The 12,276-nt window shown below is 52.0% G+C and overlaps 1 protein-coding gene across 1 annotated transcript; it reads left to right on the top strand.

Moving 5' to 3' along the window:
* Window positions 1-6,606: 6,606 nt before the first annotated feature.
* Window positions 6,607-11,921, top strand: IRX6 (iroquois homeobox 6). Its single transcript, XM_079907658.1, has 6 exons — window positions 6,607-6,910; window positions 7,916-8,173; window positions 8,840-8,949; window positions 9,144-9,451; window positions 10,243-10,845; window positions 11,821-11,921. The coding sequence occupies exons 1-6, from the start codon at window positions 6,866-6,868 to the stop codon at window positions 11,823-11,825; spliced, it is 1,329 nt and encodes a 442-aa protein (XP_079763784.1). The 5' UTR covers window positions 6,607-6,865; the 3' UTR covers window positions 11,826-11,921.
* Window positions 11,922-12,276: the final 355 nt, after the last annotated feature.

The raw sequence follows: 12,276 nt of genomic DNA, 5'->3' as shown, positions 1-12,276 counted from the left end.
CAAGATTGCTTAGAACCACCACCATCTGTCAATTACACGTAAGTGTCATGGGGGCTGGTTTTGACTCCAAGTAACAGAAACATCTTCTATTACCCCCTGAAACTCTTCCTGCAGACAGAATTTCCAGAGAAAATCGCACTAGAAAATACTCACTGAGAAATCCCACAACCTCTGTCACTATGAAAAATGTCATGGAAAAGGATTTTTCTTATAAAACAGCAACTTATGAAAGCAATCAGTGCTGGAAAGCTCAAAGATAGATGAAGAAAACTAGAGGAACAGATCCAACAGCTCTGGTTTTATGAATAGACGATTCCACCACCCCACTCATTTGTAAGATTCTCATGAGATCTTTTTTTTACGGCAGGTTATGAATCATCTTCATGATATCTTTAAATGGATGATCAATACTATATTTTCCCATAAAATGTTTGGTTTGAAATCCGATTTTAAGTGCATTAGAGTTTTTGTACACCGAATGGGTGAATGCCATAATAAATTGTCGTCAAATATGAAAGAAATATAGCAGAGATGAATTGCCGTATTTATTTATGAGTCTATAAAACACCTTGTGACGGTCCTGGCACATTTTTGGGATACCAATTGGAACCTTCAGGAAAGTTAAAAGCATTAAAAGAGACTGCAAGGAGATTTATTATCGGAATGTTTTTAATTGCAGACCCAAGCAGACATGCAGGTATTAGAATGGCTATGCCCTTAATGGGCATGTCTCATGTGTTTCTCTTTTTTTTCCCTCCCTTTAGAAATGATATACTTCCCATATTTTTATTGATTTGTGAAGATTTGTCATAAATTACTCTGGCCAGCACGTGACATCACAAATGGTCCCAGCTTCCCTAAAGTAGCGGGCTCCAGGTGGCACAAAAACAGAAGGCTCCTGGCCTGTTCTAATGCTCAGCTTTCAAAGTAGGACATACCACAGTGAAAGAGGATACCAGCAGAATGCAGCTCATCAGACAATATGTATACGACTCGAAGCTGCTCATATATATATATATATATATATATATATATATATATATATATTTTGTGGTACGCGGGCCTCTCACTGTTGTGGCCTCTCCCGTTGCGGAGCACAGGCTCCGGACGCGCAGGCTCAGCGGCCATGGCTCACGGGCCCAGCCGCTCCGCGGCATGTGGGATCTTCCCGGACCGGGGCACGAACCCGTGTCCCCTGCATCGGCAGGCGGACTCTCAACCACTGCGCCACCAGGGAAGCCCCGAAGCTGCTCATATTTTAATTGAAGCCTTAAAGTCTATGACAGTGAAATCCTTTGGGAAGAACAATGACAAAATAGCATCTTTAAAATTCGCCTGTTAGCAACGGTCCAGTTAGATTGCTGTATGCAAAAACGCACAGTCCCTGGCTAGAGTCAGAGCCGGCACCAAATCAGCTCGCTTTCCCACTTGTCTAAGCCATGACTCTGTCCCCTAAGTGTACACTCAAGACCGCTCCTAGGCCCTGTCGCACAGGGGAAAAAAGACGTGGCATCTTATCCTAGCAAGTCCTTTTGTGTGGCTTCTTTCAGGTCTTTATTTTTTACATGCATTTTTGTTTCCCAAAGACTTTGGCTTCAAAAGCTGTTCCCTGGCCTTCAAATCCATACATCTGTCATTAACTTTCAATTTTAATTCCTTGAGATGCCTTGAGCTTATCATTAGAAAGATATCACCATCCAGAAGATAAAAATAATCAAGAATTTCTATACATAAAACCTGCTTTGTAAGTGAGAAGTTAATGCACCACTCCCCTCCCCCAGTCTACTGATGCAAAAACAAAGATTAAAAATATGTACATAAATATATATATAACTATATATAATTTGGTTAGTGACTATATATATACAGTCATATATATGTATATCTTTCTGAAAATAGTCACTAACCAAATTCCATTAATTGTTTTATAAACTGTCATAGATATATAGACATAATCTTGGCTGAATTTTTCAGAGGTTTTTTGTTGTGGCTGGTTCTGTGTTTTTTTAGCTTTTTTTAAATATTCTTATCCATCACAGCTGGGTCTGTTTGCTGTTTTCTATTTTAATTAATGACCATCATCAAATTTCTAAAACTCCCAAAGTATTACAGAAGCTCTTTCATAATGCAAGCTGATATAAAAGCATACAGTAGAGACCCTGAACTCGTGTGCTTACTGCAGCATCTCTTTAGATATTTTCTCTGCTAAATTACACGGTGATATCCCAGGGCACGACATCTCCAGCTGTATCTGGCTTTATGTATGTTTGAAATAAGGTCTTGTGGAAAGACCCAAAGTGGGGAGGTCTGAATTCTGGTTCCTCCTCTCTCATCTCTTGGGTTATGTAATCTTAGATTTGCTTCCCACCTCTCCAGTTTCCTTATCATGAACCTTAAGTAAGGTAAAGCAGGGGTGTTTAGGATAGCCCCCAAGCATGCTACAAATGCAAAAGAATACCACATAGCAAAAGCTCTGATTTTTAACTCTAAGCTCAGGTTTGTACCTGGCTCACTGACGCACCAGGATCGCTGCATTGTCTCGTTTTTTACTTTATCCGGAAGTTCATTCTTTCTTTCTCTTTGCCACCTTCCTGACAAGCAACATCAACACCCTCATCTGGGAATTATTGCCTTTTTATTTTCCCCTCCTGATGCCAGAGTTGCTGCTGACAATATGTATTCAGGCAAGGGGCTCGCTTGTTTCACAATCAGATGCCACGCACACTACTTCCGTCAAAACAATTAGTGTTCATTTCGGTTTTACTCGGGGAGACCTGCGGTGACTGATCAGTATAAATTATAGATGCTTCTGTCCAGATGCACTTGTTCATTCATGCATAGATTTGAGGAAATTTCATTCTTCCCAGTTCAAAAACAGTCACTAAAAATCTCATACTTAAAAAATATAATTTAGCACATTTTCATCGGTGTTATTTTATCCATATACTTACGCATTCCACCTATGACTTGAGGCATTTGAAGTTGATTTGAGGCATTTTGGAGTTATCATCCCCTCCCTGTAAAATGTGCTGTCTTTCTAAATCATTAGGAAATCATGGCTGTTTAACTCAAAATAGTGCAATGTGATTTTTTGCGTGTATGGTACCTGCACTCCGGTTTACTGTCAAGACACATCCTTTACTCTGCCTGCTCAGGACCTTCAGTGCATTTCAAGCAAAGCAACGTGAACTTCAAATAAACGATGTGGATTAGCGCTCTCCCTCCTCCAAATAGGCCTTTGACTGTTGACTTTGTTTTAATGAGCAGCTAGAGGAACTATCAGGGCATGTGGCATAATACAACAAAAGAATCTGTATCATCTGTGTAAAACATTTTAGGTGGAATGACTCCCTTAAATGTAACTGGGAGGGTCTGTATTTCAGAGGCTTATTTACTTGCTTCAGTAAAATTCAATGCGTACACATAGACAATTGGGCATTTTTCCCAAAACTAAATTAGACGGTGCTGAATAAAACAATGAAAAGCCAGCACGGTGGAGAAGCTCAGAGCACTTTGGCTGCAGAGGTGAGTGTCTGTCGACAGTCAGGAGGACAAGAGCAAATTCCACGGCAGCTTCCCTGAAGCACTTTCCAGGAAAGACTTTTTTTCACCTGAGGTTTCTGCCAGTCAGAGGTTGATACTGGTTGAACCTGATGGTTTGGTTTTGTAATGAGGCCCCAAAATAATGGGAAAAGGCACACTTCATAGGACCCCTTTTTAGGGAACATAGACCCCTTTTGAAGGTGGTGACAATCAAACGTCAGCGGCACCAGGTAGGTTTGCTTTGGGTGCAGCCTTTCCCCAGGAAAGAAATGTTAAATCAAGGTCTCCCATGCCTGGAAATTGCAGCCTTCCTCCCCAAGACATCCTGATACCTTAAAGCAACTTTGCACACAATAGAAAGATGCCTTAACAGAAAACCTGCTCTTTTGTTTGTTTTCTTTTCTGCAGATGAAGAAAACATGCTGAAGCATCTTCAGAGTCTCACCTCCCAATTCACTTCACCACTGTTCTTCCTCCTCTTTTCTTTCTCTTTTGAAAAATCTTGTTGCTTTTCTCGAATCCTGGAGAGCAAAGACAAGAGGTAGGCCTGGAGGCCCTGCACACAGCATTGATACCACAGAGGTCTTATAAATCAGATGAAAATCAATAAATTCTATATGGTAGTTTCTCCTTTGCAATCAGGTTGCCAGGGGACAGAACTAATGCTTTTTCTTCACCACTCTCCCCATTTTTCTGTCATAAAAAAAAAAAATCTGCTTAGGAACGAATGGGCAATCAAAGCTGCTGAGTAAGTATTTCAACTACCTAATTTTATTACTTTACAATTGACATACCTTCCCTCTGGAAATGTTTGCAATTAATTAATTAGCAGTAACCTTCCCCAAGGGACTAATTTAATGAATTCTCTCCAATTCTTACGTTTAAAAAATAGCTTAGATGTATCCAAGCTGCAAACGTGTAGATGGCTCCAAAGTGCATTTTGAAAAATCGAGGGATCTTATCTATTACGGTGAATTTTTATCACTAAATCAATCCGGCGATAACTATAATTCTTTTTCTAACTAGGAGTTTCCCGGGTTGAACGCAAGGTTTCTCCAAGGTAACGACGCTGTAGCAGCAGCCAGGAAACCTCGCTGGGTTTGTTCGTATTTAGAATGGAGCTTGTCCTCATGTTAATAATCTCTTAGGCGGAGGAGTCTTCGGTTTGCGCTTATCCAAGCTCGGTGCGCGTTCTGCAGAATATGTAAAGAAAAAAGAAGCCGATGTCCTTCTAAAGACGTCGCTGGCTTCCGGGCCTACCCGTCTCCTCTGAAAGGTGCCGAAGGAAAGCTCGCGGCCAGGGATTCCGGGCCAGGGCCCCAAACCTTGTCCGTCCCCTGGGCTTCCTCCTTGCCTCGCCAGAACCCAGGGCAGAGATACGGGTTGTTCCTAACCTCTGCGCCACACGTTCTTGCGTTTCAACTAGAAAATAAACCCGGGCCCTTGAGCCAACCCCGCCGCCCCGATTCCTCCGGGGAGGTGCAGAGAGGGCCTGGGGGAACGTTTTTGTAAACTGTAAAGCGCGGTGACCCCGTGAATGAAAGGCGAGGCATTCGATCCCGGTAGCATCCCCCGAAACGCCACCCACCACCACCACCAGGCCGGCAGCCCCTTTACGCCCCCAGACGTCGCAGGTCAGAGGCCCTCAGCGGGGAGGCTCCAGGCCTGGGGATTGAGCCTTTGGGAGTGCAGGATCTACGGTGCTTGCAAACTGGCGGCCGCTTGCCCGGGAGCCAGGCCTGGAAGACACGGCCCCCTCCCAGGCACCAACGAGCTCGTCCGCCCATCGGTGCCCTTTTGAGAGCCCCTGGGATGGAGGGGGTGGTCAGACCGCTAGGCCCAGCCAGGCGTCCCAGCGGAGCGCAGGGAATGGGCCGCCCTCCCCGCGGGCTGAACCGCGGCTCGCCAGCGCCACCCCCAGCGGAGCGCGGCGGCTGCAGCTCGGCCCCAGCGCCTTCCTGCGGCTCCCCGCACCCCCGTGGACACAGTTCGCCGTGCGCACGAGGCAGCCAAGTCTCGGCTTCGGAGGAGACGCCCAGGAGTCTCAGCCCGTGGCCTGCAGATGCCAGGGGTCAGACTTGGCGCCTTTCCTGGCGGAGTCCGAAGGGGGGATCTGAACCTTGACCTCGAGGGGGCGCTATTCGGCCTATTGGAGGGCCTGAAAGCCGCAGAGAAGCCCCGGGGTCAAGGCCCTGGCAAAGCCCCGGGCGTGGAGAGACTGCATCGAGCTAGAGTCCTAGGGAGACTGGGGCGGGGAGCCAGGTCCCTGAGGACAAAGACGGCCGGAACAGTGGGATCCACTGACGCTGCCCAGCGCTGCCCCAACGAGCTCGGGGCCTGTGGCGCGAACAAACTTTCCTGCAGCGGAGGGGCGGGATGGGGGGGCCGGGCTGGAGGCTTCTCCCCCGAGCTTCTGCTCTCCTCCACCTGCCAGCTTTCAACCTCCGCCCAGCCTTCGCCCACCCCTGTTTCCTCCCCTCCCCCGCGCGCCTCTATTCAGTTAGACTCCTCATCTCTCTCCTCTCCCCTCCTCCTTCTCCCTCTAGCCTTTCTCCCCCACTTTTCTCCTGTAGTTTCTCCTGTCTCTTCTTTTGTATTCTCTCCTCCCTCGCTGCCCGGTGCTTCTCTCCTCCTCCGGGCCGCAGGGGAGGAGGTAAGCGCGCTGCGCCCGGGGCCTGCGCGGCACAGTGGGAGGCGTTTCTGCTACTTCTCCCGGGTAATTTGGTGAGATTGTACGTGCGCGCGCGCGTGAGTTTAAGGCGAAAACGGTAGGATCCTGCGCCAGGCAGAGAGGGTCAGGGTCTTTGACTTTCCTCACCAGCTGCACAAACCTCCCGGAACAAGTGTGAGTGTGGTGAGTGCGCGCGCGCGCACGGGCTGGCTGCGCTTGGCAGGCTTGGTGGCCCGGGGCCCCGGGGCTCGGGGGCCCGCCTGGCAGCCCGGGATTACCGTGACGTCACATTGAGCCTCTGGCCACCTTGGACTGGGGCACCTCGGGAGCTGCACGGCCCCGCGCCGCGCCTCACCTTGCCTCGCCACCGCGCGCTTTTGGGAACCCGCATCCTCTCCCTTCCCCTGCCCATCCATGGGCCCTTCTGTCTTCCGGACCACGCGGGCCGGAGGGGAGCCTTCTGGAGCGCAGGGCTCGGCAGCCGGGCTGCCTTCGGCTCTGCCTCCAGTCGCGCCAAGCGGGCGGAGGACCCGGCGCTGGGCACCGGCAACCGTGTAAGGAACCGAGGCCGCGGACGGCTGGAGGCGCAAAACCGCGAGGCAGAGGCGGGAACTCGCAAGAGAAGAGGGAGGTGGGTCACGGACAGCCACCATGTCCTTCCCGCACTTTGGACACCCTTATGGCAGCGCTTCCCAGGTAAGAGCCGCCCCCTTGGGGGATGGGGGCGGGCTGGAAGGAGGGAGCGCCTAGCGCAGGAGCCCGCTCGTAAACGCCCCCCTCTCACACGAGTCCCCGGGGAAGTCAGAGAGCGGGCACCTGGGTAATGCACCACCGACCCCTCTGGCAGCCCCAATCCCTGGCTGAGAACGTTCAACTCCCCCAGCGTAAGCTGGAAAATCGTGGGACCCGAAACTTGGGCACTCTGGCCACGAGCTCCTTGAGGTGGGTGGGATCTCGGGAATCTTACAGAGAGGCCTCCTTATTGTACAGATATCCGAGGTGGCCAGGAGAGTCTCAGACTTCCAGTCCAGAGCCCTGTCCATCTCACTGTTTTTCTGGGCTTGTTCGTTTGTTGTCCTCTGTTCTTTTTCTTCCCTTTCCATGGGCAGGTCCAAGCGCTCTGCTTCTGGTTTCTTCGATTTTTCCAGACCTGGGTGGGTACTGTGCAGTGACAGGGTTTCCTGGGGAAATTCTGGAGAGCCCACCCCTGTTCAGTTTCTCCGCAGAGTGCCAGAGGACTAGTCCCACTTGACCTCTGCCCCGCTTTGTGATCTAGGATAAGCCTCCGACTCTCTCTAGCCCTCACTCCCGATCTATAAAATGGGAGCAGGAGTGCGACGTGGTCTCTAAGACTACCTTCAAGTTCGGCCTTTGTAGGATCCTGTGACTCCGGGGAGGGAGGGCTCGCGAGGGAACTGGCCGAGGTTGGCTTCTGTGATTTGGGTTTTAGAACCTTCCCATGACCCGGAGCCCCTGGAACTCTGGAGTTTAGCAAAGGTTTAGGGGTATTTATAAAGGCAGTTTGGGTAAATTGCGTCTACGGACAATTCCTGTCCCAGTCCTCAGCAGAACGCTCAACACAGCACAAGGTGGCATTTAGTTTATATTGAATGAAGGAACGATCTGGCAGTTCCGCCGCTGGCTCCCCCAGCCCGAGGCGCCGGTCTCTGACCTCCGGTGCCCCCTCTCTCGCCCCCGTAGTTTCTGGTGTCTGCAAGTTCCAACGCCACTTGCTGCGAATCCGCCCCGCGCTCGGTCCCAGATGTGGCCTCAGGCTCCACCCCGGCGGCCGCGCTCTGCTTCGCACCCTACGACAGTCGGCTGCTGGGCAGTGCGAGGCCCGAGCTGGGCGCGGCCTTGGGCATCTATGGAGCTCCCTACTCGGCCGCTGCAGCTGCCCAGAGCTACGCAGGCTACCTGCCCTACAGCCCGGAGCCGCCCACGCTGTACGGGGCGCTGGTGAGTAGCTGGGGTGGAGCCTGGGTCTGTGCGTCAAAACCTACCCTCCTGGGGGCAGGAGCGGCAGGGGCGAAATCCAGTGTGATGTCTCCATCGAGGAAGGACTCACAACTCCGAGGAAAGGAAAAGGTTAGGACTGTATATAAAGAAAAAAAAATCTTTACAGTTTACAGGAGTCCGTCCTGTACCTCTATTCATTGCGTGAGGTAGACTAGTCATCACTAGGCTCAGGGTACACATGAGGAAACTGAGGTGCAGAGGGGCCCGAATAACCTTACCCGAAGTCACAGAGATAGAAAGGGTCAGGGAATAGCTCTGGAAGGGGAGTAAAGAAAGTTCCCCAGCTGGTGGGAGGGGGGAGGGGCTGGGGGGACAAGTAGTAACAGTAATCTTAACAGCTAATATTTAACTATTGTTTATTCTGCACCAGGAACTCTGTCAAGCATTCTTCTTCAATAACCTCTAGGCATTCTTGTTATCCCATTTTACCAAGGGGAAACTGAGGCATAGAGGGGTTAAACAACTGTGCCCAAGATCACACAGCCAATGCGAGTGGTGGTACTGCAATTGGAACCAGACTTGACTCCAGAGTTCACACCCTCAGCAACTCCCCACCCCTCTTCCTCCCCAGATGTAGTTCTGAATTCTTCCTTCCTCCCCCACCAGAATCCACAGTATGAATTTAAGGAGGCTGCAGGGAACTTTACACCCGGCCTGGCGCAACCAGCAGCCTATTATCCCTACGAGCAGAGCCTGGGGCAGTACCAGTATGACCGGTAAGGCATGGGGCATTGGCGGCTGTCATCTCAAGTCCTTTCCCCCCTTCCTGGCCAAGGTAGGACCAATCCACAGAGCATGGGGGGCTGTGTGCTAGGATGGGGAGCAGAACCTCACTTCCAGGACGTAAACAGTCTCCTGACTGCAGCTCCAGGTTCCTCACCCCAGAACTGTGAGTCAAGTTCTCCCCCAGGTACGGATCGGTGGAGTTGGGTGGCGCTGGGCGCAGAAAGAACGCCACCCGGGAGACCACTAGCACACTCAAGGCCTGGCTCAACGAGCACCGCAAGAACCCCTACCCCACCAAGGGCGAGAAGATCATGCTGGCCATCATCACCAAGATGACGCTCACCCAGGTGTCCACCTGGTTCGCCAACGCGCGCCGGCGCCTCAAGAAGGAGAACAAGATGACTTGGGCGCCCAAGAACAAAGGCGGGGAGGAGAGGAAGGAGGAGGGTGGAGCAGAGGAATTGCTGGGCTGCCTAAATGGTGACACCAAAGGTACCGAATGTTCACTGCCCCAACCTGCGTGGGTTTCCAGCCATCAAGCAGTTTAATTGGCTTTTCACAGCCACCCCGTGGGGTAGCTTTTAGGAAGGCACCCCCTTGTTTACCCTTGCACGTGCAACCCCTGCATGCCTCAGGGCCTTTGCCTGTGTGGTTCCCTCTGCCTGGAATTCCCTACAGAGCCGGCTTCTTCTCGACTTGAAAGTACCACCTCCGAAAAGCCTTCCCTGGCCACCCACGCCAACTAGCTTCCCAAGTTATTCTCTATCACGTCAGCCTACTTTATGTGCCATACTTAGCCCCTCAGGGATGTCAACTCCCCTAGAAAGTGTCTTATCCACTGCTGTATTCTCTAAGTTCCTAATACCTAAATGCCTAAATGATGTCTGGAGTATAGTTGGTACTCAGTAAATATTTTCTCAATTAAGTAATACACACCAGCCACCTGTGGGTGTTGGAATTGGGTAAAAACTTTCCCTTGCTTTTTTAAGGCTGAGGAACTGAGATCCAGGTCTTAGGCAGCGAAAAGTGGACATTTCCTTGGGGTATCGGAGGGGAGGAGTCTTCCAAAGGGTGGGGGCAGGTCTAGGGGCGGGAATTCTTTTCCTGCTGCGCAGCCGGCAGCCCAGGGGCAAATGTAGGAGGCGGTGTGGCCATCCTGGTGAATTACACCGAGAATGCCCTGAGTGCAGAGCGCGTTTGCTAAAAGCTTCTCAGGGATGGGCACTCCCGAGGATTTCCCTTGGGGCCAGGGGCTTTTCTCACTCGCTCCTGATTTCCCGCAGACGTTTCAGCTAGCCAGGAGGCTCGGGGGCTGAGTGACCTGGAAGACCTGGAGGAAGAAGAGGAAGAGGAGGCGGATGAAGAGGAGGCAGTGGCCACAGCTACGGACAGGCTGGCTGAGCTCCATCAAGACACTCAGTCGCTGCCGGCGGCACAGTGTGCCACAACTCGAGAGGGCCGGCCGGAGCGCAAGGAGTGCAGTCTGGCGGCGCCCCGCTTCTCGTTCACTGAGACCCCCAGGTCGGGAGAAACCGACTTCCTGCGGGCCGAGCCAGGAGGCCCCACTTTGACCATGCACTACCCGCGCAGCGAGAAACCGCGCATCTGGTCTCTGGCGCACACTGCGGCAGCCAGCGGTGTCGAAGGTGCACCCCCAAACCTGTCCAGGCCACGAAGTCCCGAGTGCCGTCTGATTCCTGGACAGCCTCCAGGCCCCGGCGCGCGACCCGCAGTTCCCAGAGACTCCGCGTGCGAAGAGTCTTCCCGAGTAGCCAAAGCCTTTGGAAACCCCTCGTTTGCCCAACAGGGCCTGCCTCTGGACTGTACGCCATGCCCGCGGCGGAGGGCGCCGGCAGTGCAGTGCCAGTACCAGTCAGGAGCAGAAGGTAGTGGGCCCCCAACGGCGCTGGGAGTGTCTGTCCAAAAGACACCTTCCCCCGACACATCCATCCATCCACCCCCCCGCCCCGGGTGCCCAGCCGCTGCACACTCTCTCTGCCTCTCCAGCATGCCCAGGTTCAGACCTAGCGCAAGATTGTCTCACAGCACTCCTTGAAACAGAAGCTTAGAGATAAAAGTTCTAGTTACCAAATCTTAAAACCAAATAATAGTACTCAGCTCAGAATGAGACAGTAACTTGCCTAGAAAACCCTTAGAAAGTCATTGAAGAGATGGACAGCTAATATCTCTCCAACGTTCAGCCAGTGTGCCACGTGGGCACCACCATGACCCTCTCCAGCACAGCCACCCTTGTCCCCTGCCTGCCCTTCAGAGGAAGCCAGCTGGCTCCTGCTGTTCCGGTGCCAAGACTTTGCCAGGGCTAGGCAGGTACCAGGGCTTTCCCGGAAGTCTGAGGGGAAGGGCCGGATACCTACAGTCGGTTCAAGGCCAGTGCTTAAGTTCAGCTTGCAGCCCTCTGTGCCGCCCACTAAATCCCTATGGGCGTCGCTCAGGTGGGTGCTGTCCCTGGAAAGCCCCGCGCCCCCCACCAAAAGCTCACCCCCAAGCAGGGCAGGACTGCCAGTCAGTGTCTCCTGCCCCTGGCTGGTTCTCTGGCTGTGTTTGGTGGAAGGGAATCTCACCCCACAAAGGGACGTTCCCGAAGCATTTGGCAGCCTCCAGCAATTACTGTCAGATTCTGCTCTTTGAAGTAATTTCTCTCAGGATTAGCTACTGGCTTAGAAAATTGGGTTACACTGTTATTTGAATTTACACGTAACGGGGTCCAAATGCTACCTCTGGCAAGCAAATTGCCCCTAGACCTTTGATTCCCTTTGGATGAGACACCACTGACCTCAGATTTCCTAGGAATCACCACCAAGTGGCCCTCCGGTTTTAATCAACCTTTCCTCTCTCAGCAGGTTAGCGCAATGGCTGCGATTTGCAGAAGAATCTTGGAAATAAGCCCTACTTTTTGGAACTCACCTCCACACTAAGAAGCTGAGAGACCTCCCCACGGTCTGGGGCTCTCACTTTGCCTAAGAGACAGACACACAGAAACCCTCCTACCGGCCCTCCTCGCACGCAGAGCTGGGAGTGGCTGGCAGACGTGCATTTTGTCAGATCCCACGGAGGAGGCGGCAGGGCACCTTGGGGAAGGTCAAGGGGGAAGGCTTGGCGAGTCTGCACCGTGCACGGACTCAGTATCCAAGTCTCCCTCTCCCCTCTGGATTCAGGGTCTGAAGCCACTCCCGCTCCTGCTCACTCCCAGCACCCTCACTTTGTAACTTCAATGCTGACTTGGCCCCTAAGGACCACGTGGGTCTTCTCCTCCTCCCCACTCCTTGTGTGCTTAAAAATAATCCAACCGAACCCAA

The sequence above is a fragment of the Stenella coeruleoalba genome (assembly GCF_951394435.1).
Source record: "Stenella coeruleoalba genome assembly, chromosome: 20".
Taxonomy (NCBI): domain Eukaryota; kingdom Metazoa; phylum Chordata; class Mammalia; order Artiodactyla; family Delphinidae; genus Stenella; species Stenella coeruleoalba.
This window is presented reverse-complemented; position numbering and strand designations above follow the sequence as displayed.

Coding starts and splice junctions, on each gene's coding strand:
- IRX6 (XM_079907658.1), top strand. CDS start 6,866: ATGTCCTTCCCGCACTTTGGACACCCTTATGGCAGCGCTTCCCAG. Junction 6,911..7,915: donor CTTATGGCAGCGCTTCCCAG/GTAAGAGCCGCC, acceptor TCGCCCCCGTAG/TTTCTGGTGTCTGCAAGTTC. Junction 9,452..10,242: donor CCTAAATGGTGACACCAAAG/GTACCGAATGTT, acceptor GATTTCCCGCAG/ACGTTTCAGCTAGCCAGGAG.